General features: G+C 41.5%; 1 protein-coding gene across 1 annotated transcript in view; it reads right to left on the bottom strand.

The window, feature by feature from the left end:
- Positions 1 to 13,735: 13,735 nt before the first annotated feature.
- Positions 13,736 to 21,518, bottom strand: part of NIPAL3 (NIPA like domain containing 3) — a 66,738-nt gene continuing 58,955 nt past the window's right edge. Inside the window, exon 12 of the mRNA XM_049878269.1 lies at positions 13,736 to 18,120. Coding sequence (XP_049734226.1) covers positions 17,921 to 18,120 — 200 coding nt within the window. The 3' untranslated portion in view covers positions 13,736 to 17,920. The remainder of the gene's footprint in view (positions 18,121 to 21,518) is intronic.

Genomic DNA, 21,518 nt, shown 5'->3' with positions numbered 1-21,518 from the left:
CTAGGTATTTTCTTTTCTTTCTTTTTTTTTTCTTGTGCTTTAGATGAAGGTTTACAGAGCAAATTAGTTACTCATTAAACAGTTAATATTGCTTTGTGACGTAGGTTGCCCACACCATGTCAACACTCTCTTGACCTTGGATTGTGCTAGGTATTTTCTGTTGATCCCTCCAGATCTACCTTCCACCCTTTTCCTTTCTGATTTGTGCTTCAGGAGGCTAACCTTTTTGGACTGCTTCAATGGGTCACTTGCCCTCTCACTTCTCAGGTGAATTCATCCATAGAAGACGTCGGAAAGAGATCAGAGGGTTGTAGGAGGATAAAGTTGGGGTATTATTCCACTGGCCTTTTCTCTTGCAGGTCACTGCAGGTTGGCTACATACATTTACTGAAGCTTCTGTCAAGTGATCCTCTTCACATAGATGCTTTTTCCCGGTAAATTCTCCTTTCTTTTGCCCTAGGGGTGGTAATGGCTCCCCTCTGTTGCCACTCTTAGGGTATCATACCATCATTCTTGGTTGTTTCTCTCAGCCTTGCCTGCACATTTGTATATAACTGTTACTACAGTCTCCTCAAATTAACCATGTACTGGGCACCTGATGGTTACATTCACAAAGGATCCCTCGTTCCCACAAAGGAAATCCAAGTTTCAATTAACAGGAGTCCTTGGGTGATGCAAACAGTTAACATTCTGGGCTGATACTCGAAAGGCTGGAGGTTGGAGGTTTGAGTCCACCCAGGGGCATCTCAGGAAAAAAGACTGGTGATCTACTTTGAAAAACTCAGCCATTGAAAACCTTATGGGGCACAGTTCTACTCTGACACATATGGGGTCACCATGAGTCAAAATCAACTCATCGGCAACTTTTTTTTTTTAGCAGAAGAAGGGGACCTGAACAAAGAGCAGGAAAAAGCAATAGGATAGCAATAGTGGTTTGATAGAACTCTTGCAATAATGCAGGCCAGAAATGATAACGGCTTGGACAAAGATATTAGAAGTGATAAAACCAAAAACCAAACCCAGTGCTGTGGAGTCGATTCTGACTCATAGCGACCCTATAGGACAGAGTAGAACTGCCCCATAGAGTTTTCAAGGAGCGCCTGGCGGATTTGAACTGCTGACCCTTTGGTTAGCAGCCATAGCACTTAACCACTATGCCACCAGGGTTTCCTTAGAAGTGATAGTGGGGAGAAATAGTAGGATTCTGGTTGTATTTCAAAGGCAAAGTTAACACGATCTACTGATGAGTTTTATGTAAGTTATGAGCAATAGAGAGAAGCTGAGGATGGAAGCAGTTGGAAAACATAGGTTTGGAGACTAGGAGTGGGCTCAGACTAGGCATGGTGATTTAGGAGGTGGGTATGGTGGTTAGTTGAAATCAAGGGCTCAGATGAGATAACCTAGGAGGAGCATGTAGAATAGAACACAAAAAGGACAAAGGGCAGAATCCAGAAGAACATCAGCTGTTACGTGGCCAGGAAAGGCAGAGGCGACATCTTGTATCTATGAAGTAGATTACGAGCAACTCAAGAACAAGAGCAGAATATTCCACACCCTCCATCTTCATCACCGTGCGCAGCAAAGCGCCAGATACGATGGTGTAATAAATGCTGGTTATGAAGGAACTTTATACAGTTTCATGTTTCTAATACTCCCTCCTTCTCCTTATTACCACTGTGAGGTTTGAGTTATTGCAGAGATAAAAAAGAAAGAGAGAGAGAGAGAAATTGATACCTTGTGGCTTGATCCACTGAAACCTGTGCCAAGACTGATAAGCATTTTTGCTGTCCTGGAAAACTTAGGTAGAAACTGTCAGATGATGCTACCGATCCTGAGTAGCAGTCTCTCTTGACTTTCAGAAGAGTTTCCAGACGGGTGATTTCTTTTCAGCTTTGGTTATTTTCATTTGGGTTGATTTAAAAGTCAGTAAGTTAAAAAGTCCTATTAGGTTTGTGCTGTGAAAGTAATACAAGTGGTGAGAGATTTTGATCACAGACCCATGAGTTGCTGGTGGAATGTAGAAAGATACAACCATTTTCAGAAACTGCTTACCAGTTTATCAGATTAAACCAGTAACCGGTTGCTGTCAAGTTGATTCCAACTCATGGCAAGCCCATGAGCTCTATAGGGTTTTCAATAGCTGATTTTTCGGAAGTAGATCACCAAAACTTTCTCCAAGGGCGTCTCTCGGTTGACTTGAACCACCAACCTTTTGGTTAGCAGCTGAGCATGTTAACCGTTCGCATCACTCAGGATCTCTGCCCCACCCCTACAACCCAACATTTCCACGCCTAGCTATAGCTATATACTCAAGAGAAATGTAAGCAAATGTTCACAAAAAGGCTCATACAAGAATGCTCTTCGAATATTTTATTCATCATAGCCCTGAACTGGAAGTATCCCAAAAGTGTGCCAAGAGGAGAATGGGTAAACAAAGTATGGTATATATAAAAAATGAAATACTACACAGTAAAAAAAAAAAAAAAAAAGAAGAAGAATGAAGAACTGAAGAGTAAAAGAGTTGAACAGAAGATTTCAAAGAGCAGCTTGAGAAGACAAAGAAAGTATTATAATGAAATATGTGAAGACCTGGAATTAGAAAACCAAAAGGGAAGAACTCCCTTGGCATTTCTCATGCTGAAAGAACTGGAGAAAAAATTCAAGCCTCGAGTTGCAATACTGAAAGATTCTGTGGGCAAAATATTGAATGACACAGGAAGCATCAAAAGAAGATGGAAGGAATACACACAGTCACTGTACCAAAAAGAATTGTCTGACGTTCAACTACTTATAGGAGGTAGCATATGATCAAGAACCATGGTCTGAAGGAAGAAGTCCAAGCTGCACTGAAGGCATTGGCAAGAAGCAAGGCTCCAGGAATTGACAGAATATCAGCTGAGATGTTTCAACAAACAGATGCAATGCTAGAAATACTCACTTGTGTCTATGCCAAGAAATTTGGAAGACAGCTACCTGGCCAGTCCACTAGAAGAGATCCATATACATGCCCATTCCAAAGAAAGCTGATCCAACAGAATGCAGAAATTATTGAACAATATCATTAATATCACTCCCAAGCAAAATTTTGCTGAAGATAATTAAAAACTGGTAGCAGCAGTATATTGACAGAGAACTGCTAGAAATTCAAGCCAGTTTCAGAAGAGGACATGGAACCAGGGATATCCTGATGTCAGATAGATCTTGGCTGAAAGCAGAGAATACCAAAAAGATGTTTACCTGTGCTTTATTGACTATGCAAAGGCATTCAACTGTGTGGATCACAACAAATTATGGATAACATTTCGAAGCATGGGCATTCCAGAACACTTAATTGTGCTCATGCAGAATCTGATCATAGACAAAGAGGCAGTCATTTGAACAGAACAAGGAGATACTGTATGGTTAAAAATCAGGAAAGGTGTGTGTCAGGGTTATATCCTTTTACCATACTTATTCAATCTGTGTGCTGAGCAAATAATGCGAGAAGCTGGACTATATGAAGAAGAATGGGGCATCAGGATTGGAGGAAGACTCATTAACAGCTTCTGTTATGCAGATGACATAACCTTGCTTGCTGAAAGTGAAGAAGACTTGAAGCACTTACTTATGGAAATCAAAGACCACAGCCTTCAGTATGGATTACACCTCAACATAAAGAAAACAAAAATCCTCACAACTGGACCAATAAGCAACATCATGATAAATGGAGAAAATTGTGACATTGTCAAGGACTTCATTTTACTTGGATTCACAATCAATGCCCATGAAAGCAGCAGTCAAGAAATCAAAAGATGCGTTGCATTGGGCAAATCTCCTGCAAAAGACCTCTTTAAAGTGTTAAAATGCAAAGATGTCACTTTGAGGATGTCATGGATTGAATTGTGTCCCCCAAAATATGTGTATCAATTTGGCTAGGCCATGATTTCTGGTATTGTGTGATTGTCCACCATTTTGTCATCTGATGTGATTTTCCTATGTGTTGTAAATCCTATCTCTATGATGTTAATGAGATGGGATTAGTGGCAGTTATATTAATGAGATAGGACTCAATCTACAAGATTAGATTGTATTTTAAGTCAAACTCTTTTGAGCTATAAAAGAGAGAAGCAAACAGAAAGACGGGGGGACCTCATACCACCAAGAAAGTAGTGCCAGGAGCAGAGCGTGCCCTTTGGACCCAGAGTCCCTGCTCTGAGAAGCTCCTCGATGAGGGGAAGATTGATGACAAGGGCCTTCCTCAAGAGCGGATAGAGAGAGAAAGCCTTCCCCTGGAGCTGACGCCCTGAATTTGGACTTGTAGCCTACTAGACTGAGAGAATAAATTTCTCTTTGTTAAAGTCATCCACTTGTGGTATTTCTGTTATAGCGGCACTAGATAACAAAGACAAAATTTGGTACCAAGAGAGTGGGGTGCTGCTCTAACAGATACCTAAAATGTGAAAGCAGTTTTGAAACTGAATGGATGGATGCTGAAAGAGTTTTAAAGTGCCTAATAATAAAAGCCTAGATTGCCTCTAAGAAACTGTTGAAGGAATTATGGACGTCAGACAATTCTGGTGAGGACAGGAGGAAGTGAGCGGAGCAGATGGCAAGAAGCAATAGCAGAGAACCAGCAACAGTGGAACCGGGAGACCAGCACAACACAGAGCTGGAGCCGACTCACAGAACTAGAGAGCTGAGTGCCTGTGTTCAGGAAGCTTCCTGGTGGAATGGTGTGCCTCTGGGCACTTATCAGTGGAGCTAGGCTTCCTGACTCATGGAGCAAGAGAGCTGGGTGCTTCTGGCCGAAGTTTACAGGCAGAGTGGGGTGCCTCCAGGCACTTAACAGTGGAGCTGAAGAGCTTTGGAACACTTACCCCAGCAGGGCAGATGTGGGCAGAGAGGCCTGAGGAGCCAAGAGGCCAAGGAACCAGGAAGCAGAAACTGAAGAGACAAGGAACACAGAAAGCAGAGCTGCCTCAGTCTTAAAGGGTAGAGTGAGTTGCCACTCAGATGGACTAGGAAAACGGGGCTGCCCAAAGCCTAAGAAGCAAAGTTGCCATTCCAGTGGGCCTGGAAGGCACAGCTGAAGCCCAGGGCCTAGCAGCCTGAACCCAGAATCAGGAAAATGTGGCCAAGACCCAGAGTCTGGAGGGCAGGGCCATTGCCCAAGTGGTCTCAGAGAACAGGGGATTATTTTCAAGACTTGAGGGCTAATGTAATGTGTTCTGCTAACTTGCTTGGTGCCTGTTATCCCTTCTTTCCTTCCAATTTCTTCCATTTGTAATGGAAATATCTAGCTTGTGCCTGTTCCACCATTGTACTTTGGAAGCATATAACTTGTATTCTAGATTTCACCGTTGAAAAGGAATTTTTGGATTTTGAACTTGGAGTTGAATTAAGACTTTTGCTATGATATGATGGGGAGGATGTGTTTTACATGTGGCCAGGACATGAATTTGGTGGGGGGGGGGGGGAGGGTAGAATTTCATGGATTGAATTGTGTCCCGCTAAAATATGTGTATCAATTTGGCTAGGCCATGATCTCCAGTATTGTCTGATTGTCCACCATTTTGTCATCTGATGTGATTTTCCTACATGTTGTAAATCTTATCTCTAGGATGTTAATGACCCACGCATCTGTCAGTTTGTCATACTGTGGGGGCTTGGGTTTTGCTATGATGCTGGAAGCTTTGCCACCAGTATTCAAATACCAGAAGGGTCACCCATGGAGGACAGGTTTCAGCTGAGCTCCCAGACTAAGACAGACTAGGAAGAAAGACCTGGCAGTTTACTTCTGAAAATAATTGGCCAGTGAAAACATTATGAATAGCAGGGGAACATTGTCTGATATAGTTCTGGAAGATGAACCCCTCGGGTTGGAAGGCACTGAAAATAGAACTGGGGAAGAGTTGCCTCCTCAAAGTAGAGTCAACCTTAATGACATGGATGGAGTCATTCATCTGCTGATGTGGCATGACTCAAAATGAGAAGAAACAGCTGCAAACATCTGTTAATAACCGGAATGTGGAATGTATAAAGTATGAATCTAGGAAAACTGGAAATCGTCAAAAATGAAATGGAACACATAATATCCATGATATCCTAGGCATTAGTGAGCTGAAATGGACAGGCACTGGCCATTTCAAATCGGACAATCATATGGTCTACTACGCCAGGAATAACAACTTGAAGAGGAATGGCGTTTCATTCATCATCAAAAAGAACATTTCAAGATTTATCCTGAAGTACAACACAATCGGTGATAGGATAATATCCCTATGGCTACAAGGAAGACCAGTTAATACGACTATGTTTCAAATTTATGCACCAACCACTAAGGCCAAAGATGAAGAAATTGAAAAATTTCTGCCAACTTCTGCAGTTTGAAATTGACCAAACATGTCATCAGTATGCTTTGGTAATTACTGGTGAATGGAATGTGAAAGTTGGAAACAGAGAAGAAGGAGAGGTAGTTGGAAAATGTGGCCTTGGTGATAGAAACAATGCTTGACAGAATTTTGCAAGACCATTGACTTTCTCACTGCAAATACCTTGTTTCAATGGCGACTATATACATGGACCTCACCACATGGAATATGCAGGAATCAAATTGACTACATTTGTGGGAAGAGACAGCAGAAAAGCTTGATATCATCTGTTAGCTACCTGAACGTCTTCTTTAGTGAAGTGTCCATTCATATCTTTTGCCCATTTTTTAATTGGGTTGTCTTTTTGTAGTTGAGTTTTTGCAGTATCATGTAGATTTTAGAGATCAGACACTGATCAGAAATGTCATAGATAAAAACTTTTTCCCAGTCTGTAGATAGTCTTTTTACTCTTTTGGTGAAGTCTTTGGATGAGCATAGGTGTTTGATTTTTAGGAGCTCCCAGTTATCTAGTTTTTCTTCTACATTCTTTATAATGTTTTGTATACTGTTTATGCCGTGTATTAGGGTTCCTAATGTTGTCCCTATTTTTTCTTCCATGATCTTTATCGTTTTAGATTTTATATTTAGGTCTTTGATCCATTTTGAGTTAGTTTTTGTGATGGAGTGAGGTATGGGTCTTGTTTCATTTTTTTGCAGATGGATATCCAGTTATGCCAGCAGCATTTGTTAAAAAGACTGTCTTTTCCCCATTTAACTGTTTTGGGGCCTTTGTCAAATATCAGCTGCTCATATGTGGATGGATTTATGTCTTGGATTCTCAATTCTGTTCCATTGGTCCATGTATCTGTTGTTGTACCAGTACCAGGCTGTTTTGACTAATGTGGAGGTATGATAGGTTCTAAAATCAGGTAAAGTAAGGCCCTCCACTTTGTTCTTCTTTTTCACTAATGCCTTATTTATCCGGGGCCTCTTTCCCTTCCATATGAAGTTGGTGATTTGTTTCTCCATCTCATTAAAGAATGTTGTTGGGATTTGGGTCAGAATTGCATTAATTGTATAGATTGCTTTTGGTAGAATAGACATTTTTATAATGTTAAGTCTTCCTGTCCATGAGCAAGGTATGTTTTTCCACTTATGTAAGCCTCTTTTGGTTTCTTGCAGAAGTGTACTGTAGTTTTCTTTGTATAAGTCTTTTACATCTCTGGTAAGATTTATTCCTAAGTATTTTGTCTTCTTGGGGGCTACTGTAAATGGCATTGATTTGGTGATTTCCTCTTCGATGTTCCTTTTGTTGGTGTAGAAGAATCCAACTGATTTTTGTATGTTTATCTTGTATCCCAATACTCTGCTGAACTCTTCTATTAGTTTCAGTAGTTCTCTTGAGGATTCCTTAGGGTTTTCTGTGTATAAGATTATGTCATCTGCAAATAGAGATACTGTTACTTCTGGATGCCCTTTATTTCTTTATCTTGCCTAATTGCTCTGGCTAGGACCTCCAGCACAATGTCAAATAAGAGCAGTGATAAAGGGCATCTTTGTCTGGTTCCTGATCTAAGTGGGAATGCTTTCAGGCTCTCTCCATCTAGGGTGATGTTGGCTGTTGGCTTTGTATAAATGCCCTTTATTATGTTGAGGAGTTTTCCTTCTATTCCTATTTTGCTGAGAGTTTTTATCATGAATGAGTGTTGAACTTTGTCAAATGTCTTTTCTGCATCAATTGATAAAGTCATGTGATTCTTGTCTTTTGTTTTATTTATGTGGTGGATTACATTGTTTTTCTAATATTGAACCATCCCTGCATACCTGGTACGAATCCCACTTGGTCATGGTGAATTATTTTTTTGATATGTTGTTGAATTCTATTGGCTAGAATTTTATTGGGGATTTTTGCATCTACGTTCATGAGGGAAATAGGTCTATAATTTTCTTTTCTTGCAGTGTTTTTACCTGGTTTTGGTATCAGGGATATGGTGGCATCATAGAATGAGTTTGGTAGTATTCCATCCTTTTCCATGCTCTGAAATACCTTTAGTAGTAGTGGTGTTAACTCTTCTCTGAAAGTTTGGTAGAACTCTGTAGTGAAGCCGTCCGGACTAGGGTTTTTTTAATTGGGAGTTTTTTGATTACCTTTTCAATCTCTTCTTTTGTTATGGGACTATTTAGTTGTTCTACCTCTGTTTGTGTTAGTTTAGGTAGGTAGTGTGTTTCTAGGAATTCATCCATTTCTTCTAGGTTTTCAAAATTTTTTAGAGTACAGTTTTTCATAGTAATCTGATATGATTCTTTTAATTTCAGTTGGGTCTGTTGTAATATCGCTCACCTCATTTCTTATTCAGGTTATTTCCTTCCTCTCCTGTTTTGCTTTTGTCAGTTTGGCCAGTGGTTTATCAATTTTGTTGACTTTTTCAAAAAACAGCTTTTGGTCTTGTTAATTCTTTCAATTGTTTTTCTGTTTTCTATTTCATTTAGTTCAGTTCTAAATTTTTACTATTTGTTTTCTTCTGGTGCCTGTGGGTTTCTTTTGTTGCTCTCTTTCTATTTGTTCAAGTTGTAGGGATAATTCTTTGATTTTGGCCCTTTCTTCTTTTTGGATGTGTGCATCTTTTGATATAAATTGGCCTCTGAGCACTGCTTTTGCTGTGTCCCAAAGGTTCTGATAGGAAGTGTTTTCATTCTCATTGGAGTCCCTGAATTTCTTTATTCCATCCTTAATATCTTCTATAATCCAGTCTTTTTTGAGCAGGGTATTGTTCAGTTTCCAAGTGTTTGATTTCTTTTCCTGTTATTGATTTCCACTTTTATGGCCTTATGGTCAGAGATGATGCTTTGTAATATTTCAACGTTTTGGATTCTGCTAAGGCTTGCTTTATGACCTAATGTGTGGTCTATTCTAGAGAATGTTCCACGTGCACTAGAAAAGAAAGTATACTTGGTTGCTGTTGGGTGGAGTGTTCTGTGTATGTCTATGAGGTCAAGTTGGTTGATTGTGGCATTTAGATCTTCCGTGTCTTTAATGAGCTTCTTTCTGGATGTCCTGTCCTTCACCGAAAGTGGTGTGTTTGAGTCTCCTACTATTATTGTGGAGCTGTCTATCTCACTTTTCAATGCTGATAGAGTTTGTTTTACGTGTCTTGCAGCCCTGTCATTAACCAAAAGCCAAACCCAGAGCTGTCGAGTCGATTCCGACTCATAGTGACCCTACAGGACAGGGTAGAACTGTCCCAGAGATTTTCCAAGGAGTGCCTGGTGGATTCGAACTGCTGACCCTTTGGTTAGCAACTGTAGCACTTAACCACTACACCACCAGGGTTTTTGCCGTGTCATTGGGTGCATAAATATTTAATATGGTTATATCTTCTTGGTGTATTGTCCCTTTAATCATTATGTAGTGTTCTTCCTTATTTTTTATGATGGATTTAACTTTAAAGTCTATTTTGTCAGAAATTAACATTGCTACTCCTGCTCTTTTTTGATTGTTGTTTGCTTGATATATTTTTTTCCATCCTTTTAGTTTTAGCTTGTGTCTCTAAGTCTAAGCTGTGTCTCTTGTAGGCAGCATATAGACGGATCGTGTATTTTAATCCATTCTGCCACTCTCTGTCTCTTTATTGGCGCATTTATTCCATTTACATTCGGGTGATTATGGATAGGTATGAATTTAGTGCTATCATTCTGGTGTCTTTTTTTGTGTGTTGTTGAGTTTCTTTTTCCCACTTAATTTTATGTGCTGAGTAGATTATCTTTATGTATTGTCCTTTTCTCATATTTGTTGTTGATTTTGTTTCTGCTGAGTCTCTATTTTTTTCTTGTATTTTATTTTGATGAGTAGGATAGCTTGTCTCCTTTGTGGTTACCTTATTATTTACCCCTATTTTTCTAAATTTAAACCTAACTTTTATTTCTTTGTATCATTGTATCTTCCTATCCATATGGAAGGTGTATGATTACATTTCTTAGACCCTCTTTATTATTTTAATGTTGTCTTCTTTTATGTAATAACATCGCTGTTACCCTGTTTTGAGCTTTTTTTTTTTTTTTATAACCTTGCTTTGTTTTTTTGGATTTTCCTGTCTGGGTTGACTTCTGGTTCCTCTGCCCAGTGTTCTAGTCTTGGGTTGATACCTGATATTATTGATTTCCTAACCAAGGAACTCCCTTTAGTAGTTTTGGTTTGGTTTTTATGAATTCCCTAAATTTCTGTTTATCTGGAAATGTCTTAATTTCACCTTCATATTAAAGAGTTTATTTCCTTCAATTTTTTAAGTATGTCATCCCGTTGTCTTCTTGCCTCCATGGTTTCTGCCGAGTAGTCCGAGCGTATTCTTATTGGCTCTCCTTTGTAGGTGACTTTTCGTTTATCCCTTGCTGCTCTTATAATTCTTTCCTTATCTTTGGTTTTGGCAAGTTTGATTATAATATGTCTTGGTGACTTTTTTTTAAGATCTACCTTATGTGGAGTTCGATGAGCATCTTGGATAGATATCTTCTCATCTTTCACGATATCAGGGAAGTTTTCTGCCAACAAATCTTCAACAATTATCTCTGTATTTTCTGTTGTCCCTCCATGTCCTGGTACTCCAATCACTCATAGGTTATTTCTCTTGATAGAGTCTCACATGATTCTTAAGGTTTCTTCATTTTTTAAAATTCTTTTATCTGATTTTTCTTCAAATATATTAGTGCCAATTGATTTATCTTTGAGTTCAGAAATTCTAGCTTCTACTTGTTCAATTCTGCTCTTCTGACTTTCTATTGAGTTGTCTACTTCTATAATTTTATTGTTTATCTTCTGAATTTCTGATTGCTGTTTGTCTACGGATTTTCTAGCTTATTAAACTTTTCATTATGTTCCTGAATAATCTAATTTCTTCAATTGCTTTATCTGTGTGTTCCTTGGCTTGTTCTGCGTATTGTCTCATTTTCTTCCTGATGTCTTGAAGGGTTCTGTATATTAAACTTTTGTACTCTGCATCTGGTAATTCCAGGAATGCACTTTCATCTAGAAGATCCCTGGATTCTTTGTTTTGAGAGCCTGTTGAGGTGATCACGGTCTGTTTCTTTATGTGACTTGATATTGACTGTTGTCTCTGAGCCATCTGTAAGTTATTCTATTAGTTTATGCTTGCTTACTGTGTCATAATTTCTTGCATTGTTTTGTTTTGGTATACCCCTATGGATTGCTTGAGTGAGCTTGCTTGATTATTTTCGCCTTTGGAGCTCTGACGTCCTGTCCCCAGATGGCTAGAGCTGTTATCCGGTATACCAGTCTAGGAGTCCATTCAGTTTTCTTGTATGAATTCAGCTCAGGTTTCCAGGTAGCTGATCATCAAGTGTGTGGTACAGGCTCTGTCCTACAGTCTTAGAGGGGCAGAGATGATTGGCATATATACCAGTATCCGATTGTAGCAGGGGGTCAAGCTCTGAACAAGGCAGGGGGCTGAGAACCGATCCCCAGGTGTCTCTGAGGAAAGCATATCCCTGTTCCCTAGAGCATGCGGGTGGGTGGGTTCTGCAGAGGGACCGTGGGCACCCAAAGTTTTTGGTTGTAAAGACTGGGAGATACCAGTTATCTTTGGACTCCTGTCGCGGGTGGCTGGGTGACCTGAGTGGAGCTACCAGTCCTTGGGTCCCTGATGTGGGTAGGTGAGGACCTTGTTTAATAGGCAAAGCAATGTCAAACATCAAACACCCACCTCTCTACCGCACAGCTGAAATGGTTGGAGTCTGCCAACAAGGGCCTATTCTCCCGAAATAGGCCCACACAGGTCCATGCAGAAGGGAAAGGTGCTCAAAGTCCATGGACGGTTTATGCCTGGATAGGAGCTGCTTCTCTCCTTAGCTCCCTAGGTTAGTGGAGCTAGCGAATTATCTTTTCCTCCAATTGCAAATTTTTTCCTTCCTCAAGGCTGGGAGGATGGCTCTAGGTGCTCAGCAAGGCCTATCTCAGGCCCAGGGAATTCAGCTGCTGAAGCCGGCTTGGGATGGGGGGCTGTGGTAAAATATACACAAGTACTTAGATTTTGCTGAGAGCACCGTTCTTCTAAGGTTTTGGAGGTGTGAGTGGGCTGTGTGGCTGGCTGCTTCTCCCCGAGGAAACTGTGGCCAAATGCTAGTACCAGCCTGCTGCCGCAGCTCCAGGAATGACACCTGAGGCTCCCCACGATTTAGGTCCAGTAACTCCTCTCAGCTTCTGAACGGTCTCTTCCTCCCCCTGCCCCTCAGTTCATTTTCTAAGCTTGCCTGTGAAGCTCAGGGCTCCCAGCTTGTCACAAACATACTCATTTCATTTGTTTTTTTTTTTGGTCTTTGTTGTAAAGAGGGCTCACCGGAAGCGTCTGACTATTCTGCCATCTTGGCTCTGCCTCCCGCTCACAAGCTTTTAAGATCCCAGACACTACTCACCAAAGTAGGATGTAGAACATTTTCTTTATAAACTATGTTATGCCAATTGAGTTAGATGTTCCCAAATACCATGGCCCCCAGCCCTCAACTCAGTAATCTGGTCCTCAGGGAGTTTGGATGTGTCTATGAAGCTTCTATGACTTTGCCTTGGCCAAGTTGTGCTGACTTTTCCATATTTTAAAATTTTACTGTTTCCTGATTTCATAAAGTCTGAGAATCATGGATGATTCTAAAATCCCCTCCAGCTCTATGACAGACTGAATTTTATTTGTCTATCTAGCTGGCAGTTAGAAGTGAAGCCATTGCAAACAAGATCCTCACTCAGTTGATGAGCTTCTGTTCTTCAAGTCTGCATCCTCCCTCAAAGCTACTGCCCTTTCCCTTTCAGCCAAAGGTGAAGTCCTAATGCATGGCAAACCATATCCCCACTGAAATCCCACTCAACCATATTTGGAAAGGCAGCACAGCAGAAGGAGTTACAAGCTTGAGTTTTGAAGTCCGGCAATCTTAGACTCAAATCCTGGCTCTGATGTTTACCAGCTATATGACTTTAGTCTCCGTTTCTTCATCTGTCAAATGGGATAGTATTAGAACTTATCTCATGGAATTGTTATAAAGGAGGATTGAAGTGTACATGATATAGTGTGTGACATACAGTAAGTGCTCAATAAATGCATGCGTATGAGTATGTATATATTATTGTATGTACATATATAAAAATTAAATATAAATTTTTACTAAGTATATATAAATTAAAATATACACGACATATATTTATGTATAAAATGTATTTACATATTTAATATAACTGTATACATTTATATAAATATATAGGCACTATACCACACCCTGCCTTTGTAGATTGGAAACTCAGAATGAAGAGAAACACTTGTGTTCAGAATTGCTCAATTAAGAAAAATCACAAATGTTCATTATAATTAAAAATTAATAAGTAAATAAAGAAGGAAACAATTGGTTCAATATAATACAATGTCCTGATGGGATACTGGACATAGTTTCAAGACTTTGCATCTATTAATTCATCTGATTCTCATAATAGCCCTGAGGTAAATACAATGCCACACAGCTAGTCAATGGTAGAGCCAGGAATCAAGGCCAAGCAGTCTAGCCTATGCTCTCGACCACTGAGGAAAAAGTCCTCAGTTCAGCCTCAGCTGTAACCGTGGGCATCTGTAGCTCTGCAGTGTCAATACGGCAGTCACTAGCTACATGTGGATATTTAGGTTTAAATCAGTCAAAACCAAAAAAAATAGAAAATTCAGTCCCTCAGTTACATTAGCCACATTGTAAGTGCTTGATAGCCACATGTTGATACCATATTAGGCAACACAAAGAGCATTTCCATCATTACAGAAAGTTCTATTGGACAGCGCAATTCTAGATAACTCTAGAAAGTATTAGCCAAACGTAAGACTCAAACTCAACAGGTATCGCAAGAATTTTTTTTTAATTAAATATCACCGCATGTTATTTGCACTAATACACACATTTTTTGAAAAATAAGACATGCCATTATTAGTCACAATGTTAATAAAATACAAGCATCCACATAGAATATATTCTAGGGTGATTTCATTTGTACAGCTTCTCAGAGACACAGGTCAATTTTTGTTGTCTGTCAGTCAGTGTTGGACTAGATTTGGAATTCACAGGGCTGCAGGGCAGGCTTCCCCAACACTACCCAGATGGCTATCACATCTGCACAGAGCCATCAAGCCAGCTGATTTCCACCAAAAAAGCAACGGAGATGCTACTCCTTCCTTCCTTACCCAGCTTTCAGTTCCACACGGCAAGGCCCCCTAGTGTGACCTGAAGCTTAATGTGATGGCATCATCCAACCTGAGGCTTCATGGGAAGGGTTGGGGGCCCAGCACTTGTCAAAACCCATAGGCACAGTCTGCAAAGAGCATGTTCTGATCTCTAATCTGGAGACCAGAATCTCAGCCTTTAGAAGAGGGGAGCAGAGTGGGGTGGAGAGAGGAAGACCAGCAAACAACTGAAAAGTTGAAACCTAAGTTTGGTAACCTTGCTTTAGGTACCTGGTTGCTAGGAAGGAGATGAAGGTGTGTTTTTAATAGTGCTTGGGGCATTCAGCAGGACTTGGGGATGTCAGAGCCATGAGAGAAATAAAGCATCAGGATCATGAGTGGAAAGTTGATTCTCCCTCTCCCATCCTAACAGCAAGTGCTGTTTATCTATCACCAGCAAACTGTTTATTTTGGGGACAAAGACCTGGAGAAGCGACCCCGAGACAGATTCAGAACTCTGGAGACAATGGCTCCATGTGACTTGTTCTTCCCAAGAACCCAAGTGGCCCATCCCTGGCTTCCAGTCAGGAAATCATCATGCAACCTTCTGCTCAGACTTCTTAAAACTCAAGTTTGTAGGATGAGGCCACTGCTCCAAATCTGAAGGAAGGGTCTGCCTGAGTGCCAGCAGCAGGTTCCTGGGCAACACTGCCCCCATGATCTGTAGCAGAACCCATATTGCAAAGCACTTTTATCTTTTTTTTTTTTTTTAATCTACTCATCTAAAGAAAACTGGCTAGTCTGAGTCTAAAGCCTCTTAATAAAGAGAGGAAGTGGGGGCAGAGTAAGGCTGGGAACACATATTATGCCAAATTGCTGCTCACTTGGGTTTGACACATTTAAACGCCCTTCCTGCTCACCTTCCCTTCGTCCACTTTGCCATCACTCTGTGTCTCACAAAAATCACTTGGGAAATGAGGAAAATCTGAATAGCAGTGAAAGCCTGATTTTAATCCCCCCTCTTTTTTGTTCTTGCAAGCTTGGGGCTTAATCTCGAAAGGTGACTTTTAGTACCACTTCTGAAACTTCCTCCACACTGTACACGGGCTCCTTTCCAATCAGTGTTGATCTTGCCATTCTCTCCCTCATGAGCCATCAATGGCTCCCATGCCCTATAGGCATTCAAGGTCCTCCATGATTCGGTCCCTGCATATCTTTCCATATTCATCTCCCACACTTTCCCTGGCTTTCTCCTTTCTCTGTGAAGCTCCTCTCCCCATCTCTGTGTCTTTGCAAATGCTGGTCCCTCTGCCTGGTGCATGTCTACCCTCCCTTCTACACTTTGCTCAAATCCCAGCTAGATCTACCATCTGCCTGTGAGTTGGACCAAAGTCACCTCCAATTCTAAATACCCTGTGCCTGAACCAGGGCCTCTATAACTATCATTTATGGTCAGCCATTGCACTTTACACCGGTCACAGCCTGCCCTGCAATACAGTGCGCTGGGTATTTGTGTCTCCCCCTGCTGGCCTGGAGGGCAAGGACTGGATTGTATTCTTTGTAGCCTTCACCCTCCCAATGTTTAGCACAGAGTGCATGCCTCATAAATATTGTTGAACTGAGCTGATGTCTATCCTAAGGAGAAAAGCTCATGGTCTGTTGCCTTCTTAGGTATTTAAAACACAATACAGAATTGGTTAAAATGTTACACACTTATCACAGGCAACAGACTTTGGAGGTTTTCAAATCAAGGTACTAAATTGGTTCTAAGTACAATCCATAAAGATTAATGATCTATCAACACTGGTCTATTAACACTGTTATCTTGTCTATTAGTGAAAGGCTGCCTGGGGGAGCAGCAAGTGTAGTTCTAGGTAGTAGACACTGGAATGGACAAATGCCACAGATCCTATAGGGATTATCTGACCTACCGAAAGAACTCCAGAGAGGAAACAAGGAAGGCTAATTCCGACTTTCCAACGGTGGTGCGTAGGTCCCTGGGTATTTTAACAGACCATCCTTCTCCATCGTTAGGATTTCTTTGCTTGATCCCTGGACTACCTGCATCAGAATCACCTATGGTGTCAGTTAAGAATGCAGACTCTTGGGCTCCACCCCAGGCCCACTTAGCCAGAGTATCTGAGTTTGGGATATAGGAATCTGCATTTTAAATAAACTCTCTAGGGGATCCTTATGCTCATTAAAGTTTGTGAACCTTTACCTGCCATTCTTAGAAGTATGCGGTCAGGCTCAGGGAAAGACAAACATGTATGCAGCCAGAAAGAATTCAGCAGCCCTATATCCAAGAATGCTTGCTTCCCCCGGACAGATGTGCATGGGGATGCGGACCCAAAGAGTCCCTACTGACATCAAGGAAATAAACAATTCAAGCTTGGCTTGTCTACCTATAGAGGAGAATGTGGAGGAGAGGCGAGTAAGGCCATCCCTGAAATAAGTACCCCCAATTTGCCCCAAGGTAAACTGGGGGGCAGAAAAAAAAGTAACCCAGGAAACAGGCAGATTTTCTGCCAGTCCTTTTGTAAGTGATGCAATCACCTTTTGTAAGATTAAAAGAGATTTTTTATTTTTTTCCTTTGTGGGCTGAAGTATCACCCCACCTCTGCTTCAATTCTTCTTATTCTCCCCCTTTTCTACTTCTTAACTTCCCTGTTCCTTTGGGGAGGGAGAAGGGAAGCGGGAAGTAATCAGGTAGTTCCTGGAATCAAAAAAATTTTCAGAGTAGATGCAATATAAATACACTGAGCATAGCTTCTTTGGAAGAGCACAGACAACTGGAAGGCAGAATTTCACCTCAGGTACATTTCATATGTGGGAACAATAGAATGTTCCACCCAGGGTTGGCCCACGATGCCATGTGAAGGCTACACGAATGTCATCACAAATGCAAAATCATGAGTGTGATGGGCAGAGATCTGCCATGCACTCAAGGTGGAGGAAGACTAGATTTAGAGGTCCCCAGCCTTTCGTTGGATCTGAAAAGTGAGAGCAAAATCTCTGCCTTGCTTTAGCTCTGAAGGATGTGGTAGCCTTTGGTCATTGACAGGGGAAGCTCAGTTATCATCCTCAAATATGCTTTCCACATCCTGTTGGGGTAAACCTGGCAGAGGCTGGGTTCCATGCTGCCTACCTGGAATACTGCTTTCCTCCTTCCCACTCCCCATCATTTGAAATTTTTAAGACCAAGATAAATGTATTCTTTGCCAGAGACAGAGGCCTTCCAAGATCACTTGTCTCTAAGAGTTCTCAGTTTAAAAAAATAAAACTTGAAAGGCAAGTTCTAGAATGAAGGGTGGAACCACTGGGGGCATGGCTTGAGCAGTTATAAATCTAGGAAAGGTAAGTCCCGTCAAGGTAGGCTCATTCCTTCTTGGTGTGCTCCAGTACTCGGTAGGGAACCCCGGAGGCAATTCTGGAGCCATGTTCTTCTTGCATGACGGGTAGTGTGGCAGGAGCATAGATCTCAGAAATGCTGTCGTGGTTTTCCAGGGCCCCGTAGGAAAAAGAAGCTTTGAGGTCGGGCTGGACTGCCATCCCCTTGTCATGCATGTTCTGCATACCTGAAATGAAATCCATTTTCCCCAAATGATTATGTGCTGAGGGGGCCAAAGGAGGTTGCATCTTCTTCTACCCTGCCACAGACTAATTATAGTGCTCAGGAGCTAATCATGTGCATTGTCAATTTCCTGAATGCTTCAGATTTAAAAGAGAACACCCATAAATATACACTAGAAAAATGACTGTTGCTAAGCAACAGGGATGAATGTTCAGGAAATATGCACACAGACCAGCCACTATCAAGAGAAACCATCAGTTGGCCTAGAATGCGGTGGCAATGTCTGTTTGGGCCAAAGGTGGAGTGGAATTAGGGCTGTGTTTTGAACGTGGTAGATGCCAACCAATACTTTGCTGCTGAATTAAGAATCCAGGAAAACCTCATGATACTGTTGAGGAAAGAGGGTAACTTTGGGGTCATGGACACACGGCAGTGACAGATGCATCATGACACTCAGAGGGAATGTCGGCCTTTAACATTTAACACCCCTGACCCACATATAGGTTAGGGTGCCATTTTAAAGGAAAGTTTTATTATTGAATAAGCATTAAACCAAAATGTGATACATCACAGGCAATCCACTACTGCCATAAGGTATGATTTTACTCATTACTTCTGGGCACATCAATGTTGGAGTCCTGCTTACATTGGAGAGGGAGAGCAAAAGCCTTTAATCTTTAATTCCTCTAACCTTATTCTACAATTCTCCTATGTCAGGTGGGACCTGGTTCGCTCTGAGACCGACTCTTCTCTTGCCTGGGAATTAAGACCCTCCAGATTCTCCTGTCCCTAGGCTGAGTCATAAGAAATTGAAAGAGCAGTGTCTTCCATAAAACTGTGTTGATAACACCTGACATCTGACTGCATATGCCCTAGGCACTGGGCTGAGCACTTGAAAGAGTAATAACAACTACAGCAATAATAATAATAAGTAACATGTATTGAGTGTTTAGTTGCTGTGGGTACTGCTCTGAACATTTTTATAGTTTTATCTCATTTGACCCTCACGCCAATCAATGAGAGAAATGAGGTGGCTAGTGGCTAATCAGGAGTCCCTGGGTAGCACAGTTGGTTAAGCAACTGACTACTAACCAAAAGGTTGGCGGTTTGAACCCACTCAGTGGTGAACTGGAAGAAAGACCTGGTGATCTGCTTCTGAAAGGTCACAGCCTTGACAACGCTGCAGAGCTCAGTTCTATTCTCCACACGTGGGGTTGCCAGGCATCGGGGCTGCTTGACAGGAACTGGGTGGTTGGTTGGTTGAAGAATCCATGGTTTGGATTTTTTTTTTTTACCTGAGGTCACAGCTAGTAAGTGGCAATGCCAAGGGTCAAGCCCCGGCGATTTAAACTCCAAAGCCCACACTCTTAAGCAGAATGCTGTGTGGCCTCCCTATATCCCTTCACTTAATTGTCAAAGAATCCATGACAGATGCTTTATTATCTTCATTTTCCAGATAAGAAAACAGATTCAGGGAGGTGAAGTAACCTGCCCAAGGGCACACAGCTAGTGAGAGACAGAGCTGGGATCAGATGCCCATAATCTCATCTGCAAATGGCTCAGGAAGACCATTTCAATGGAAGGCCCTTGGCCTCCATAGTGCATGAGCCTTAGCTGATGGTCATTTGAAGGGCATGATTTAAGAGCCTGGAGTCCCTGGGTAGAGCAAACCCTTAACATTCTTGGCTGCTAACAGAAAGACTGGAGGTTTGTGTTCACCCAGAGGTGCCTCGGAAGAATGGCCTGGTGATCTACTTCTAAAAAAAAACCAACCATCGAAAACCCTATGAAGCACAATTCCACTCTGCACACATGGGGTTGCCACAGTTGGGGGTCGATTTGACAGCAACTGGTTGAAGAGTCTGTGGTTTAGAGTTTTGGGGGCAGTGGGGAGGGAAAAGGGTACTGAGGGGTACCTGGCCCTCAAGGGAAGAAAGTTAGCTTATCAGTCATGATTTAACTTTTGGATTCTGTTAATACCTTCCAGCCAAAGACCACTAGGAATATACCTATAGTTGAATAGATTTGGTTTTATTGACTCATTATAATGAGGAAGATGTACACCAGGAGGAAGCGTGGGTATCTCATAAAGAGAGTGTTAAAAGGACTTACAGGATTTGGGCTTGTTAGTTGATTATGGAGAGGGTTCAAGGAAGTGAGGCTTTCTTTTGGATTAGATGCTGTCAGGAAGTGGTGATAATTCTATTAATTGGGGGATCTTAATACGTCTTATCTAGGAGAGAAGGCTGGACTGAGACTAAAGCTGTGATTAGTGAAGAAAACAGCAGTGACTCATACTAACCAGGATAAGAGGATGGCTGGTCATTTTTGTGGTTTGGACCATGTTCATGTTTTGTCTGTGTTCAAACATGATTACAGAGTGGTCTTGTTTGGGTCTTGATCTGTCACGGTCACAGAGTGGCCTTGGCTGATGCTGGTGATCTGTGAAATTGTTTATGTTCAACCGGAGAACACCAAGGCCCAGCTCTGTTACCAGGGGCTGCTTTTCTGTTTCTCACTTTTTAGGAGTCTTCCAGGTGCTAGAATTACTTAAAGCTTCTCCCAGTCCCATGGAGTGAAATTTTAGAATTTGAAGGCCACTTGAACAGCAACTACTGCTCTGTGGTGAAGCTATCAATCTAGGTAGGCCAAAAGCAAGGTCTTGATGCTGACCAGAAACAGAGGCTAGAAAAGCAACTCTGCTTAAGCATAGATTATGAAGCAGTTCTCGTGTTCATGTCCTACCTGTCATCAGGTCAAATAAGTATTTGAAATTTTCAAAGTATTTTTTTAAATCAAAGGGAAACAAACCCAAATTTAGCAGGCATCTACCGTGTCCCAGACACTGAGCCAGGGGCCTTTACACATATTATCCCACTAACCTACAGGAAGGAATTCCAATTTACATGTGGGGATCAGAGGCCCTGGGAGGTCTTGGCATGTACGCAAGGTCACACAGTGGGTAGGAGATAGAGCTGGGACTTGAACCCAGGTCTATCTGAACTCCAAGCCCAAGCTCTTCACAGTACAGAACACCTGTTTAATCAGAGGTTGTCCCAACAAGCCACAACAGTAGGGCAGGGTCTCCATTCTTCAACATTTGACTTCCCCACTGATCACAAGGTACAAAGAGAGAGCCGAGAGCTACACCCACAAACAGACTACAGAATGTTGATATCTAAGTTACCTTCTATGTCCCACCAGAAAATACATCTTTATATACGTATATACAAGTACTTATACATACACATATGTACACACATACATACATATTTTATAAACACACAAACACACATACACATACCACATACTTGCACACACACAGAGTTGACACCTCACCTATCTGGAATTCAGCTATCCAGCGCCCTCATCTATCCGGGACACAGCCGAGAAACAAGGAAG

The sequence above is a fragment of the Elephas maximus genome, chromosome 3, assembly GCF_024166365.1.
Source record: "Elephas maximus indicus isolate mEleMax1 chromosome 3, mEleMax1 primary haplotype, whole genome shotgun sequence".
NCBI lineage: Eukaryota > Metazoa > Chordata > Mammalia > Proboscidea > Elephantidae > Elephas > Elephas maximus.
This window is presented reverse-complemented; position numbering and strand designations above follow the sequence as displayed.